Source organism: Archocentrus centrarchus, chromosome 17 (genome assembly GCF_007364275.1).
Source record: "Archocentrus centrarchus isolate MPI-CPG fArcCen1 chromosome 17, fArcCen1, whole genome shotgun sequence".
Lineage (NCBI taxonomy): Eukaryota > Metazoa > Chordata > Actinopteri > Cichliformes > Cichlidae > Archocentrus > Archocentrus centrarchus.
This window is the reverse complement of record NC_044362.1, coordinates 27,477,548-27,494,421: the sequence shown is the minus strand read 5'-3', so window position 1 is coordinate 27,494,421 and position 16,874 is coordinate 27,477,548. Positions and strand designations below refer to the sequence as shown.

General features: G+C 40.8%; 1 protein-coding gene across 2 annotated transcripts; it reads left to right on the top strand.

The window, feature by feature from the left end:
• Positions 1-6,174: 6,174 nt before the first annotated feature.
• On the top strand, positions 6,175-13,842 carry LOC115796451 (purine nucleoside phosphorylase-like). 2 transcript variants are annotated; one of them, XM_030752872.1, is made up of 7 exons: positions 6,175-6,302; positions 8,433-8,602; positions 8,946-9,049; positions 10,343-10,518; positions 11,973-12,163; positions 12,915-12,945; positions 13,026-13,842. In XM_030752872.1, exons 1-7 carry the CDS (start codon positions 6,283-6,285, stop codon positions 13,123-13,125), a joined length of 792 nt encoding a protein of 263 aa, XP_030608732.1. In that variant the 5' UTR covers positions 6,175-6,282; the 3' UTR covers positions 13,126-13,842. The 2 variants fall into 2 exon arrangements, with proteins under 2 accessions (XP_030608732.1, XP_030608731.1); XM_030752871.1 differs by having other exon boundaries at positions 6,283-6,302; positions 12,915-13,842.
• The last annotated feature ends 3,032 nt before the right edge of the window (positions 13,843-16,874 follow it).

The following is a 16,874-nucleotide window of genomic DNA, read 5'->3' as shown; positions in this document are numbered from 1 at the left end:
TAGCTGAGGAGGTGATCCAGCAGAAAATCCCAAATAGATTATAAAGCCTGGTGTCGATGAAAGGTGAACCAGTAAATGGTCCAAATTCACTGGACTATTGTTACAACATACAGAGAAGAAAGAACAAAATAGAACATGAATAAATGAGAGACCCACTGAATACATCAGCGTGCAGATGATGTAAAAACAGGTACGTATGCTATGTTCTTAGTAGGCCCCAGCACTAAGTCAAAATGAACACCTAATCTCCCTAAAAGAGCTTCAGTAACACTTTAGACAAACTGCAAAAATGCTTACATATATTATACACATATTATCTTCAGTCTTACATGCATGATTGTTAAATGCATGAGTCCAAGAGCTAGTAATTTTGAAAACCTCTCTGACGTGGTGCCCACTCATAATGTCCCTGAGACTGCTGCTGCAATCACAGTTGCTCATTATGAGAATTTCACTTTGAACTCCAAGCATCGGTGTCCCCTACAGAATCAGCAGCTTTTTGGACTGGAGCTCCCCCTACTGGTGACTGAATGCACCAACCATCATGTTCAACTCTAAACTTTCGTGACTTCCTTGTTTAAAGTTTCCAGAAAGGCGATGAGCTTAAGATCACATGTTCGTTAAAGTCAAATTAAGTCTTCCATTTATAGCTATAAAATCTTGGTTTCATGATAATACCTCTAAACTTTGCTGAGATATTTAATTCTGGGCAAAATAATGGGAATACATGCCGATTACTTACCCATTCAAAACTGCCTCACTTAGTGACACGATGCTTTAAAAGCCAGTGCTTTGGTCTACAGTCAGAACACAAAAAAATGGCCCAGAATATGATCGCCTACAAACACACAATGAAACACTTAAAGTGAGGAAACTGAAGGCCAACGTTTCTTCAGCCTCACAATTCAGCCTCATATTTCAATCAGAAGACTTTTATAATATTTTGACCTGGATAAAAATCAAGTGGCCATCCCAAAGGTGTTCTGTCAGGTTGAGATCAGGACTCTGTGCAGGCCAGTCAAGTTCTTCCACACCAAACTCACTCATCCATGTCTTTATGGACCTGCTTTGTGCACTGACGTGCAGTCATGTTGGAGCAGGAAGGGGCCATTAAGAGTCCCTTTCACTGGAACTAAGGGGCTGAGCCCAACTCCTGAAACTATATTCCCCTCCACCAAACTTTACACTCGGCACAATGCAGTCAGACAGGTACCGTTCTCCTGGCAACCACCAAACCCAGACTTGTCCATCAAATTGCCAGACAGAGAAGAGTGGTTCATCACTGCGAAAGCACGTCTCCACTGCTCTAGATGGCGGTGTGTTTTACACCACTGCACCCAACACTTTGCATTGCACTTGGTGATGTAAGGCTTGCATGCAGCTGTTCAGCCATGGAAACCCATTCCATGAAGCTCTCTGTGCACTGTTCTTGAGCTGATCTGAAGGCCACATGAAATTTGGAGGTCTGTAGCAGCTGACTCTGCAGAAATTTGGTGACCTCTGCGCACAATGCGCCTCAACATCTGCTGAGCCCGCTCTGTGATTTTATGTGGCCTTCCACTTTGTGGCTGAGTTGCTGTTGTTCCCAATCACTTCCACTTTTTTATATTCCAACAAAAATCTGAATGTGAAATATTTAGTAGCGAGGAAATTTCATGACTGGACTTTCTGTATAGGTGGCATCCTTTTACAGCACCATGCTGGAACTCACTGCGCTCTTTCACAAATGTTTGTAGAAGTCTGCATGCCATACTTTTGGCAATATAGTTTATCTAAGACATGATAATTGATATTAAAAAATGGATTCATAGACATACACACCCATCCATTAAGGCTCAGACAGTGGAAGGTGCTCAGTCTTTTAGATATCTTGGATAAATTGTTGACTGTAAAGTGAACTTTGAAGCAAACTGTGAAGATGTGTGCAAAAAAGGGCACCAGCATCTGAAGCGCTCTCATTTCCACACTGATAAAACCATGATGATTTTATTTTATTCGTGCTTTTATTGAGTCTGTTTTGTCCCTTTCCTCTGTGCCATGGTTTGAATATTTATCTGTCAAGAACAGAAAGTTACTCAGTCCAATTGTTATATGGTCTGATTGGTGAGCCACAGCTGAACCCGACATCTCCGCACATCAGCCAGTTACAGCGGTTGGCTTGTTTGATTTTACTTGACAGCTTGGGCCCTTTGCATAGTGACTTCAGTTTCCTCCATGTGGAAAAAAGGTTTCTGGTCCCAAAGTGCAGTCAGATTTCCAGATCATAGCCCTTCTATCCTGCATGAGGCTGTGTGAATTCTCTATTATTTTATTTATTTATTTTGTACTATGCTTATCTGTTGTCTCTGTTTGTATTGAAAATGTCCACATGAGTGATACGTCACTGAGCTGTGCACTGACTAAGATGTTGTAGATGAAGTAAAAGGAAATAAAAAGTAAAACAAAGGATGTGTATAACTGAACTGATTGAGGGTGGGCCAAAATAATATACTCAGGTTTTATCTGAACTTCTGGGTAATTCACTCTGATGAACAGTCTACTCAAAAGACTCCTGAACTGTTATTCCAAAACAAGCTCTTGCATCTTAAAGGGATGTGAAGGGACAACCTGCAATTAAGCAGTGTCTTGAATCTGCTTTGGGTTATCAAAGCAGAGTTCTTGCACTGGTGACTCTTTTCTAATTTGCTCTCAGAGTGGGAGCAGCAGGTTTTGGCTGACAGGTCAGGAAAAGCTGTATGAATACAAATCAGCAGTTACATAACAGCGGGTAACAGAACACTGGCTGCTCTGTGCTGCTGTCAAAGCAACTACAGGACACACTGTGATATATTTGAATGTAGAGAACAATGCTCAAAGATAAACTCCGACGTTCAGAAATGCATGCAAACGAGTACACGTGCCTGTGCATACAATACATATGGAAAACTTCTGGGCTCACTTTCTATTCAGTCACTGTTTTGTCCACATACAGACACATTTAATTTGTATCTGAAAGATGGCTCCTGAGGAGTGTTTGGCCCTCCTTTGGTGCTAACATCAAGTTACAATTTCCACTTAGTCAACACTTTAAAGAATGACTGGTGCTTAAACAGTGCTCACCAGTATCCATGATTTTTAGGAGCTCAGAACCAATATTTGTGGTAAACCCATGGCAACAATTCACTCAATCTAATGAGCAATATATCCTCCATTTTGGAAAGTATACATCTCTTCCAGTTCCACTGGCGTCTGTAATATGTACTCTCTGAAGTGTACTATTTCATTATGCAAGAGCCCGGCTGCAGATTTAATGCTGAACCCCATGCTCCCAAGCACATTAACTGTTTTGATCACAAAGAAGCCAAATCCTTCTCCCTAATAAGTGTCCCCTCATGCCTGAGCAGAGGTACATGTTCAGCCAAGAGCTGAAGAATGATCCACTGAGTGTGACTGATAATTTCTGAAAGCAGTAACAGCTGTGAGCAAGTAGCAGACTGACAAAATTATTTTAAGTCAAAGTACATCAAAGGGGAGTTTTCTGCTTCCCATTGTCAGCAAGCGCTTGCTCGTAGGGGGGTCATTTTGATTGCTGCGTTCTCTCTCTAGTATTGTAGGGTTGTTACCTTACAATATGTGTAATAAAAGTAAAGTGCCTCAAGACACAATAAAAGTGTCTTGAGGCATTGTGTTTTGGCGCTATATAAATAAAACTGAATTGAATTGAATTGAATTGAATTTGACAACAAATGACAAGTCTGTTATACTGGTAAGCTTTCAATGAGATAATAATTAATTTCTAGTACATATTATTAGGAAATTAACATATGCCGGATGTAATGTAGCCTGTGGTCCTCTTTTGTCACGTACAGGGTGATTGCATCAGCACCAAAAGCAACACCGACCACGTTGTGAGAACGCGGTTTGGTGCTGCTTTCAGGTTCAGTGGGAAATTCTGCCTCTAAGGAGGAAGAAGATCACTTAGGCTTTGCTGATTAAAATGGCTGAGTAATAATTTGGCAAGTTTTATTTTTTTAACGTTTGTGTGTATATTACTTTTAGTGCACATATTAAGTTTAATAATAAGTTTAATATCTCTCAATGTGGATGAAACAGTGTTTATAGATTTTACTAGTAAATCTTTAACACATATTACAAAAGCTAAAGAATGACTTTCAACATCTTGCCTTCCTCCTCCCTTCTAAACATGAAAACAATATTTCTCAGGAACATTTGGTAATTTCTGATCCAATAAGACAAGATCTACCCACCAGTGTTGCTTGATTCCTGTGTCACAATAGCCAAGTTCATTTGGGTGAAAAACACACCCAAATGAACTAGCTTAAATAATGTCCAGGTCAGTAAGGTTTATTAGCAAAAGGCTAAACGAAACAGCTCAGTGTGGTTTAAAATGACTGTAAAGAAAAGAGTTCAAGCAAACAGAAAAATGAAGTTAAAATATATGAGCTCAATAAGTAAAAATCGTAATGATAAAAAGCTAACAAGTTTAAATTAATACAATATAATGTATATTATTGTATGCATATACTGAATTAAGAGTGAAATAGGAATGTATTGCAAGAAGAGTACATGTGCACACTTACCCATTCATATGATTCAAGGATTCAAGTGTTCAAGGATTCTTTGTTGTCATTTGCATCACATTTACTTGTGGTGGAACTAAATTTCTGTCCTCAGGTCCCAGTGTTGCCCTTAAAGATGAATAAATATAAATAGAAAGTAACAATAATATAAAAGAAAACTATACACAAACACACTCACACATATATACACACATCCATACCCATACACATATACATAATTGACTTATATAAACAATATACAATAACAGTTTGAGATGTAGTAGAGGTAGTGGCACAGCAGTGATGATTGTGCAATAACAGCAGCATGAGTGTGTGCAAGGATTGATGGAGGGAGAGCAGTGCAGCTACACAGCCCCACCTGAGTTCAACAGTCTTACAGCTTCAGGGAGGAAGCTGATCCTCAGTCTAGTGGTCCTGCTCTCAGTGCTCCTCAGCCTCCTACCTGAGGGGAGCAGAACAAAAAGTGTGTGTGCTGCGTGTGTGGGGTCCTTCAGGATGCAGGTTGTCCTTTTCCTGCATCTGGTGGTGTAAATGTCTGTGGTGGTGGAGAAGCTGACACCAACAGTCTTCTGTGCAGCCTTCATCACCCTCTGCAGAGCTTTCTTTGCTGCAGAGCAGCTGCCGTGCCACACAGTGATGCAGGAGCCCAGGATGCCCTCCACCACACATCTGTAGAATGAGGAGAGGACTGAGCTTCAGAGTCCAGTGTGCCTCAGGCTCCTGAGGAAGTAGAGGCTCTGGTGTGACCAGTGGAGATCACTTCCACCACAGATCCTCCAGTGTTCAGGTGGAGGAGGGGGTGCCTGATTCTTCTGAAGTCCACAATCACCTCCTTTGTTTTTGTCACATTGTTGCAGAGATTGTTCTCTTGGCACCAACCCTCCAGGTGTTCCACCTCCTGCCTGTAGCCAGACTCATTGTTATTAGAGATGCATCCAATCACTGCTGTGTCATCCGCAAACTTCACAATATGACAACCTGGGTGTTTTGCTGAGCAGTCATATGTGAGCAAGATGAACAGAACAGGGCTCAGCACACAGCCCTGGGGGGAGCCTGTGCTGAGGATGATGGGGAGGAGGAGACGTTGTGGATCCTCACAGACTGCGGCCTGTTTGTCAAGCAGTCCAGAAACCTGTTGCAGAGGGAAGAGCTCAGTCCAAATATGCATGGGCCCACAGTGACATCGATGGTGTCCTTGATGAGGGCCATAATCAGTCTTTCAAAGCACTTTGTGACTATCGGGGTGAGAGCTACTGGCCGATAGTCATTCAGGCCTCTCACTGTGGAGCTCTTGGGGATTGGAATGATGGTGGGTAAGTGTGTCTTAACTTTTGACTGGTACTGTATTAATAACTGGCAGAATTTTTTTAAGTTCTTAGACGTGTAGTTCATCCAAAGCCAGAGCAGTCTCACTTTCTCGTGTGTCAAAAATTTCCATCCTCACATATTTCCTCACGCTGACGCGTATCCTGAACGCAGCACGAGTTGCTATGACTGCTTGAAGTTACCAGCGCATAAGAAGCCCACGCCTGTGTTTCGACCAATCAGAGACTTCGACGTGATGCGAGGCCAGCAGCGTCGTAGAAAAGGGGGGGGGGTGTAAACCTAAAACCGGTCCCACCATCAGGAAAACCGGCAAATACCGATAAGACTGAATACAAGACAGAGCAACCTGCTGACTCCATCTGAATCATATCTCATCATGTCCGACTATGTCTCTGGGTGAGTAAACTTACTATTCTTGTTATTCTTCTTAAAAACTATAAACATCTGCGCATGTGATTAAAACTATTCCTTTAGGCATGGACTTTTAACCGTTTATAAATGGCTTATAGTCGCAGTTTGGGCGTACATTTCCTGTGATAGAGGCTGTGGTGACATATCTTTGTGAAATTCATCACCCATTTTCCGCTCTGTGGAAGTTGTATCACATCACTCTGATAAAAGTTACTTATATCCAACTCACTAAGGAAACCGACACCCTCAGGCTGTTTAATTAAGCTGGTCCTAATGGGAAAAAAAAATTCCTGATTGTGGATTCATTTTGCGACTTTCCGCGCCTGAGTTTTTCCGCAGTCTTTGATGGCGCAAAAGGAGCTACAGTGTGCCCACCGGCACTGATGGAGGGGTCGGAAAAAAACCCAAAAGGGATCCTTCGTGACGTAACTACAGCCACGCCTTCGCACGACTGTTACTGGAAAGGGTTTATTCATAGTGAACACACACTGTATTCACCGAGCTGCTGCAATGCTTCCGTTTTGCCGCTGTTTGTTTAATTTGGCCGCATGTGGTGACAATGAGGTGTCCGTGTGAGTCAGAGGCTACCATCAAAATGCAGCGGGGTGGGTGACTGGAACCACGTACCACTTTTGAAAGAGACTGTTTCTTAATGCTGAATGCGAAAAAAAAAAGAGCAGCTTGTTCATTATAGTATTCTTTTATCTTTCAATAAAACAAAGAGTACATGGACTTTTTTTAGTCCTGTTTGAAATACCTTATTCAAGCAACATCATTAACACAGCCATCAGCTCGATTCATGAGCTCAGAGTTACCAACTGAACTGATGCGATAAACAAATCCAAAAATCAAAGTGAAAGATTCTTCCAGCTACTGTGATTGATGCACTCTGGAAACGGAAAAGAAGATCTTTTCACAAGGCAGCATGAGCTCCCAAACTCCTTCAAAGTCTAAAGTTATTCTTGTGGTAATTACACTGTGGTGATTTTAATTACAATAACACAACTTGGGTGGGAGAGTGGGGGAAGGGTCGGGGTGTTTTGCACCACTAAAGCAATTATTTAAAGCTGAAACATAACTTAAAGTGGTTATTCCCCTATTTACCCAGTGTTAAAGTTCTTGTGTTATGATCAGGGATGTGCATATGTTCTACAAATCAGTGCCTTATCGCATTAGTAGTTAAGGTCTTTTTTACAGACACTGCATGGGATGATGGGGGGGGGGGGGGGGGGGCAGGCAGTGAAGCTCATTTGGTAATAACTGATGTAGGGTGAATAAACAAGAGTTTTGTGATGCTATCTTGCTGACCTTTTTATGCTAAGATTCAGCACCTAATAAGGTGCTTTTCCATCATTGTTAATGGCTAATGTCTCAGATGAGCTTGTTGATAACTCACTTTGATGGTTAGAGAAAGGAGACAAGAGCAGGGAGAGGTTAAACAACATTTTGCTTATTTTTGATGAAACTATGTACTTCTGGCATTGTTTTAAGGTTTCCTTTTACTGTGTTATTTCATGTGCAACAACTTAGTAAGTGAAATCAAGTGTTTTTTACAAGAGTTGTGGTAATGGTGGTCGAGATCAGTGCTGGTGGTAAAGAAGGAAGATGGAAAACAGTCTGTAAGAATTCACCCCTGTAAAATAACGAGCGCATAGATGTTTAGTTGAGAAACACTACATACTGTTTACATCACACAGGCATTTTAATATCTCTTAGCTAATCACGGGACTATGACACACTACGTGTTTGCACAATAACAGGATATAATGTGTGCTAGTACGTGTCTTAGTTCATGTGAAATACAGTGTGGATGTAAGCCAGGAAAGACTTCACTGGCAGTCACAGTAAAGGAAGCTCCTCCCTCACAAATTCCATCTGCTAAAATGGTAAATCCTTGTTATTTCCTGGTACAGGAAATAAAGATGTAAGAAGGACAAAGCCTGTGTCAGATCTCTGAGATAAACTGATTTGTTTTTTTTGTTTGTTTGTTTTTGTTTTTTTGTTTTTTTGGGGGGGGGTCCTCACAGATTAGGTCATGGTTGTGTTTTTAAACACTTCATGTTTTCATATGTGAGTACATACATGACTGATTTTTTTTTTCCTTTCACTTTCCAGTGTCAGCTATGAGGAATGCAAGACCACAGCTGATTGGCTGCTGTCCAACACACAGGTGCGGCCGACTGTGGGAATCGTGTGTGGCTCGGGTCTGGGGGGTCTGGCTGAAATGATCAAGGACCCGCAGATCTTCAAATATAGTGATATTCCCAACTTCCCCCGAAGTACAGGTATGCACAGCCTCCAGCTGTTTGAGAAGCACAGCTGTTAATCTGTGTGTGTGTGTGTGTGTGTGTGTGTGTGTGTGTGTGTGTGTGTGTGTGTGTGTGTGTGTGTGTGTGTGTGCATGTTTGTGACCAATGATTATTCAACACAGTCCGATGGCACTTCCCGAAATTCGTCATGAATTTTAATCTGCTGATTTGTTTTCTTGGACATGAATTTTCATCATGCCGCTCTTGAAAAAAACAAATACAAAAAAAATTGCTGTTTCATGACTAGTTCACGCTTTGCTGCGAGACTGGGCTGTGTTGTGAAATGCACTGGGTGTCTAACAGTGCGTGTGTGTTGCAGTGCATGGTCATGCTGGCCGGCTGGTGTTTGGAACACTAAAAGGGAAGCCATGTGTATGCATGCAGGGCAGGTTCCACCTGTATGAGGGCTACCCCATCCAGAAGGTGAGTAGAGCTGCAGAGAATAAAAACTAACAATAAGCTAATGCAGACTGCATGGCTACATTTTGCTATACTTTGTCAAATTGATTGTTATCAGGGAAAAGGCTTCTAGTTTAGTGCAGGTTCTTGCATTAAGATCACCTTGGAGGCCAGTGTGACGGGGTCAGTGACCTCCATTCAGTCGGAGAACAAAAGGAAACCTGAGGCAGGGTTGGAGAGAAGCAGCACAATCACAATGATTTCTGGCTGCCTGAACACCATTCACTGCTCTTGGCAGCAAAAATAATCTGTAATCAACAGACCACAGCTGGTGCTTATGTGCATGTAAACAGCATGGTAACACTAAGCCCTGTAGTTTGCACCTTTAAATGCCAAAGGGTCGCATCCCTCAAAAAGCAAAAGATCTTTATTCTAATGTATTTTTTACTTTAATCATACAATGGAGACAACTAAGCATTGTTTAACAAGGTTTTAGAGTTTTGTTCTTATGATACCTTCCATCATAAAGATCTAAAATATGGATGAATAAAATTTTTGTTTATTCTTTAAAAGACTTTGAATAAATACATTTTAAAAACTCAGCAGTAGCTTGTTTTCCCACCGACACTGTTCAGCTCACACAAGCTTATCCACAGGCTTCTCAGTGCGACAGTTTATCTGGCAGAAAGCAATTCCCAAAAAAACTGCCAGCTCAGAGCTTTGCAGACACACAGCTGCTGAGTGTTTCTAGTGTAAGTCTCAGATTTCCAAGGCCTCTGGAAGATCACTCAGGCTCGCACTTTCACCACGGAGTGCATGAACACTGAAAACTGAGAAAATTTGTCCCTTACTTGACTTGAACTCACCTTAAATGTTAGGCTGATCTATCAGTTATCAGTGTTGGGAATTTCTTTGTGTCTACTGTTATATCAGTGGAAGCATTATGTTAAGAAGGTAAATCAGTAAGTGAGAGCATACCACATGGATCAAAATGGTCTCAGCAGCGAGTCTTCAGTTTGATTCCTGGTTTGATTCATTCCCCTTCTGTCTTTCCCAAGTTTGCTGTCACTCTCTCAATGGTCACTGTTAAACAAAGTTCAAATAGAGTACCTAAAAAAAAGATAAAAGTGTTACATTTCAGCAGCATTTTTGAGAGAACGCACAATTTGCATTTCTATTGTGTTGTTCAGTGCTTGCTTTACATGAGGTTTTGCAGGTTTTGCATGTTTCATATAATAGCTTACAATCCAAAGACTAACAGTGCTTTGTTACACTATTAACTTTTTACTGTGTTTCATGTTCACTTGTTCATACCAGATCACACTGCCCATGCGGGTCTTCAAACTGATGGGCGTAGAGACGATGATAATGACCAACGCAGCCGGAGGCCTCAATCAGGACTACAAAGTGGGGGACATCATGATCATCAAGGACCACATCAACATGCCGGGGTTTTCTGGGGTCAACCCGCTGTCTGGACCCAATGATGACAGGTAGGTGGAGGCGAGGGAGGGGTGGAAGCAGACATTGATGGCAGCTGGTAGGACTTTTGTTTGAAGCCGGGTTTTTTTGGTACTTTTTTCCCCTCAATACATTAAGTAATGCATTTTCTTTCCCAGTCATTATTAACTGTCTTTACTTTTGGTTAGGGAAGCCATCCAGTCCTGTGTCAGTCTCTAGGTTGAGCACTTATGTGGTTATAAATAAAGCACGTTAAACCTGAACCTGTCTAACAAGAAAACTGTTGGAAAGGATTTCCTCTGAATTTAAAAAGAACTATTATTAAGGAGCCTTTCTTTAGCCCTCTATAAACATTTAGACACCCACTGAAATCATTAACAAGGCCTCAGAAAATGCCTCACCCTGGTGCTACATGGTGGCAGTCAAAGGATGAAATGTAGTTAGAGTTAAATGTAGCCCTGGGACCAAAAAAGTCACCTTTTGAACTTAAGCTTGTTTGGGTCTAACCTTGGTGCAAACACATCCGTCTGCATGAAGGTCAGAAAACACGTGTTGTTGTAACAGAATTTGTAAATGTTTTATTACAAAATGACTATTGTTCCCCTAAAGATCACAAATTATATAACACTTGTAAGGAATTTGTGGCACCCAAATCATTTTTCCTAAATATTCCAAGTTAAGTGAGGGCTGCATTGTGAGTGTGCAAATGACTCAGCTGTTCTGTTTCCCTCTACCATGAAAAATGTGCAGTTGCTGAATCCTCCTACACAAAACTGTGACACTTCAGCCTTGTAACAACAACAAGCATTGGATTTTCAGGGTCAGCAAGCATGCACATTGTTTCCAGTGGCTTCAAACTGGAGACTTTACATGACAGTTTATAAATGCTGGCCTCAGAGCCAGCGTGAGACATTAACAAAGCAAAGTTTTAAATGCAGTTCCCCCAACCTGTGTTCTCTAAGGAACCATCCCGATGTTGTGGTTTATTAAAAACTACTGAGCTTAAAATTGGTTTACTTTGGGCTATAGTTCCAGTTCAATGAATAGAAAATAGGTTCATTAGAATTTTGAGATCAAAACATCTTGTATTCATGCTCTAATTAAATAACCATTTATCAAAACACTCAAATCATTTAGCTAGACTCCTCTTCTAACTTGTAGTGAGCATAATACATTGTAATCTCAGTAAAAGATGCTAAAACATAAGAAAATGCATTTTTTTGGCTGGTGAAAAATATCTTTGCATCTTTTTTGTGTGTGCTGGCCCCCTGGCTGGTGATTCAAAGCATTCATTTCAGATACTTGTATAAGAATCTTAGTGAATGTGGTTATGCTGGTTCATACACCCCTGACGCACATTAACAAACTCAGAAACTTTGTGTATTGCTTTAGCACCCATTTCTTGGGTAACTTCAGTATTGAGTCATAGTTGTGTAGATTCCTATCGGTGGCCTTTTGAGTCAAAACTCTTCCCTCTTGCCTTCAGGTTTGGCCTGCGTTTCCCCTGCATGTCTGATGCCTACGACCGCAAGCTCCGGAAGCTGGCGCATGACGTGGCGGCAGAGCTGGGCTACAGCGACTTCTTGCGGGAGGGAGTGTACTGCGTCCTTGGAGGTCCCTCTTTCGAAACCATCGCCGAGTGCCGCATGCTGCACAGGATAGGCGCCGATGCTGTCGGTGAGTTTTAAATCTTGAATCTTGCTCTCTCACGCAAAAACTACATTGACTTGCCAGAGTAAGAGTAATCCAGAAATAGCTTTTTGAATCATTGAAGATGTGAATAAAAGGCCCCACAGTACATAAAGTTACACACTGTTACACATTCAACCAAGAGATCCAGGACCTGTTAGAGAGATATCCCTCATCTGGCTTGGTGATTCCTCAATATCTGCAGGATGCATGAGTGTGCAGGGAGGATTCGAGGAAATGGGAGAAACACTGGAGTAATGCAGGACAGACGGAAGTGGATAAATGGAAACTTAACATTTTTGAAAAAGTCTGATAAGACTCATATTTACTCATGAAAGTGGCTACTTTTTCTCATGCAACATTATTATAGGAAGTATAAATCAGTGAAGCAGTTTGTATTATGAGAAATTATGCAAAAAGAAGGAAAGGGAAATTCTGGTGTGGGACTGTAAACCAAAAAGAAAGCCAGTGAATGGATGAAATAAATAATTAACATATGACCACATGCTGAAGTATGAAGATGAAAAATGTATGTAAACATACTAAAAGATTGCCCACAATAGACTAATGCACCCAATATATTACAGGAAACAACCTCCATATAAAGAATATTAAACAAAATTTCTGACAGTTGAAAGATTGAAGCAAGACTTCCATCAAGAGCTGAATGTAATTCCATTAAAGCAGCATATTGAGAACGTCACAGTGTTATAACTTACTTTTTCTATCTTTAATGCAGGTATGAGCACAGTGCACGAGGTGATTGTTGCCCGACACGCTGGGATGCGCTGCTTCGCTTTGTCTCTGATCAGCAACCGCGCAGTGATGGACTACGACAGCGAGGAGAAGGCCACCCACGAAGAGGTCCTGGAGACGGGCAAGCTGAGGGCCGAGCAGATGGAAAAGCTCGTGTCCACCATAGTGGCTCAGCTGGAGCACAACGCCCATAACTGACAGCTGACGCGGCGGCCACCATCACATCACTGCGCCAGATCGCTGCGTCACAGCTGGAGGATTTTTAAAATGGTTATTAGAACGCTACAGAAACAAACAAAAAAAAAAAAGGCGTGGGGTTTTTAAAGCACATGGCATGGGTTTCTGTGACAACCTACTTTCTTAGCACAAACTGTTGCGTCTTAAGAGCTTAAAAACTGGTCCACTTTCTTTGTTTACATTTACTGAGGTGTGCAGATATTGTTTAAGGACAGAAGTTCTCTGACTGTTTCTTGCTGTCGTATAATGCATCCCACTGTAAAATCTAAATTATTAAACTATTTATTGTTTCAGTCTCTAACATTCCATCATGTCACGTATTAGCTAATACGAAAAACAAATATCATATTTTATTTAAGAGGACCGACCAATTAAACACACTCTCCTGTCAATTTGACTAAAGTAGTAACAATGTTCTGTTTTGTAGAAAATATGTCAAATATAATATGTAGTAAAGGTATTTAAGTAGCTTCTTTGTATTTGTTTTTATGATGTATGGAGTATCGATAGACTAAGATGAAGAAAGGGACAGCATCCTGCATGCTGCAGTTATTGAAGAAAGCAAATATCCTGCTATTTCTTATCACTGTGTAAAGCTGACTGTTAGTCTGTGCTTTTAAAGGTAAAACTGTAACAACTTTGGATCTGCTTTTACAATAAATTACTCAGCTGGAGAGCAGCACTGGTTTCTGTGTGCGCCATTTGAAACTACAGGACTGAATGCTTCTGTGATCAGTCACAGGATGTGTTGCGTCTTTTCCCAGCAGCAGTTATCTTACAGTGATATACAGTCTTGCTGTTAATGCTAAAGCAATAAGAGATTCAAAATGAAAGTCATGTTATTTTGTTTTTCATGTGCAAACATTTCCTGACAGTTCTTATCTTGTAATAGAGAAGTTGGTGGATTTCATTTAAGTGATTTTTTTTTTTTACCCCTTTGGTTTATTTATTACCTTGTAAATGTGTCATTGAAGTAATATAAGAGTGATTTAAGTGACTATTTTTGTAACTAGATTATGTTAAATCACCAAGAAGCAAGCCAAAAAGAAAAACACAGTAACACCAAAAAGGTAGCCAAAATCCAAACTGTCTCACCAAGGCCTGGCTTTCCATGAAAACTAATTCCATGTAAACTTTCCTAAGTAAGAATTTCCCAGGCATTCAGTTTCTCTTTCACCTCATCAGCAATCTTTATCCTCCTTTCTTATCACTGTCAGCATCCTAAGCCTAACTCTCTCACGGATATTCCAGTCTCCACACTACATCTTCCCACTTTCTAACCCAAATATTTTCTGCAGCCACCTGTTCCCTTCATCCTCCCATGAAAAGAAAAAAAAAAAAAATTCCATGACGATCAAGCGCCGCCATTTATGGCCAAACAAGGTCGTGAGAATTTTACAAACTCTGCTATCCAGCATCCAAAAGAGGGCGTTCAGGTGCACAAAATGTACTAACACTGCATGACTGCTCAGTAAGGCCACAATTGTACTTAGCACACATACAATTAAAGTCATCTTATGGCCCTGAAGGTTAGATTTATGTCAAATTACACACACATAAATCTTTATGAGTCCTCGATGTGCTGCAAGTAATCTGTTTGCTTCATAAAATATGTATGACATGAGATGAGATGGTTGATACTGTGTAGGTTTCAGTAACTGCTTGTTTCAGTTGCTTCACTCCTGGTTTCTCCTTCAGACGAGAAAGTTGAGAGACAAGAGAGCTGCTGCATGTGATTGATTAGATGGGTGTGTGGACAAACAGTAGAACAACAGCTGATTCAATAAAATGGGTACACACTAATTTTAAATGTACATACACACACACAAAATTTCAAATAATGAGGTCAGCATGTGTGCAGGTTATTAGTTAAGTAATTCATAGGGACACAGGCTCAGGCGGCCAGCCGACAGAACGCTGGTTTAAAGGGAGGGGACGCGAGCGAAAACAGCATGTTTCACCGAGGATAAACTGAGCAGCTGCAATAAAACAGCCCATCGCAGGACAAAAAAAGGAAAGATTTAACTCTAAAACATGCAGAGCTACCCTTGTAGGCCTCCAAATATAAAAATGTGGAGCTGGAAATGGGCATAATATGTCCACTTAAACTTAAAACTTAAAACTTCTTCTAACCTTTTCATGTGGGTGGGTGCAAAAAACGGAATGCAAACATAAACTATCGTGCAGTACATCTCTCAAACATGGCAGCCGTTCTGGAACGATAAAGTACAAGAAAGTATTTGTCACGCTGTCGAACAGGACACACTGTACTAGAGGAGTGTTTTTATTGTACTTTACAACCTGAAAACACTCCCAAAATAAAGCCACACTAAAGCTGTGGAATTTAACCCTTTGCACAAAGGAAAAGCTTAAATATAACCAATGAGATTTTTCTCACTAGTTCAAGTGCCCTTGCTGATCATTCTGACAGCTTTTTGAACAAGGCCGAGAGTGTGGAGCCGTGCTGTGAGTACAGTGAGGTGATGTCACAATGTTAATGTTAATGTGTTCATAAGGACAATGCTGACATGTTCATATTTACCAAAGTTAATATTTTACATCGTACCATCACAATCATAATTCAGCATGTTATAATTCCCACATTTGCTAACAAAGTCCAAAGTAAGGCCATATTTGCACAAAGGTGCCAAATTTAGAAATTAAAGGTATTCGAGGCATGCCAGAATTATTTCAGTTCCTTCAAAGGGGGCATGAATGTGATAAATGATTTCATGGCAATTTATTATTGCATGGTGAGGATTGGTTATTCCCTATTTTTCCCCTTAGTCATTAGGATCCATTATCTAGGGACCATAAATTAAAAAGTAGATTTCACAGTCATCTATCCATTGCTGTTTAGAATTTCAGTATGAACCAAGTCAGCTGAGATTGCCATCACCAGAGAAATTCCACTACAAAGGCTTATCATAAAAACTACAGGAAGCAGTTTTATCCAAACAATCTCAGGCCTGTTACAGCCTCTATTCAGCTTCATCTAATCTCTCCATTTTACAGGGTTTCTCCGCTTAGTGAGCCTGACGGTGCAAGAGAAAACTGCCAAACGCTAAGCACGAATAATGCAGACAGTGAAAAGTGCACTAGAGGATGATGTCCTTGTAGTACTGTCCTGAGAGCTGTTTTTAAGTAAGAGACTTTAAAATACAGGTTCACAGCCAGGCGGTTACTGTTATTTCCTGTAATAAACACCTACTTCAAGGTGTGAACTCCCTGTTCCTGTTAGGGCAGCAGCAGTGAGATGATGGTTCCCTTTCTGCACTGTCACACTGAGTTACACTACCCTCTGGTGGCTTGTCATCTAGCATGCCATGTTACAGCAGTGCCTGGTCTGTGATTTTAGTGTTAGGTGGTTCCCAGGAAATGTGATTTTGTGGATATAAATTCGATTTTATTCTTGTGCAAATAAAATACAATTCTGATCTTGTTGGAGGAGTTTGCAGAAAGTTGGTGCATTACATTAAAACCCTATTACCTGAGTAGGCTGTTGGCTGATTGCTGAGAAATTTGCAAAATTTGCTATTTAATGTCCAGTATGTCTCACGTGCATAAAATCTTAAAACAAACACTTGTTATTTTTCATGTCTTTTATGCAGTTGGTATTTGGACTTTTTTTTTCCCTTGTGTTGTCCTGTAAACACCAACAGGAACAAAAGGGGTCCCCTAACAACAGCGTTTACATGTTTGTCAG

What these genes read in the sequence shown, in the direction of transcription:
- LOC115796451 (XM_030752871.1), top strand. Translation starts at nt 6,283, where the DNA reads ATGTCCGACTATGTCTCTGG. An exon ending in TCTGGACCCAATGATGACAG is followed by an intron (nt 10,519 to 11,972) that starts GTAGGTGGAGGC and finishes TCTTGCCTTCAG; the next exon opens with GTTTGGCCTGCGTTTCCCCT. An exon ending in GATAGGCGCCGATGCTGTCG is followed by an intron (nt 12,164 to 12,914) that starts GTGAGTTTTAAA and finishes TCTTTAATGCAG; the next exon opens with GTATGAGCACAGTGCACGAG.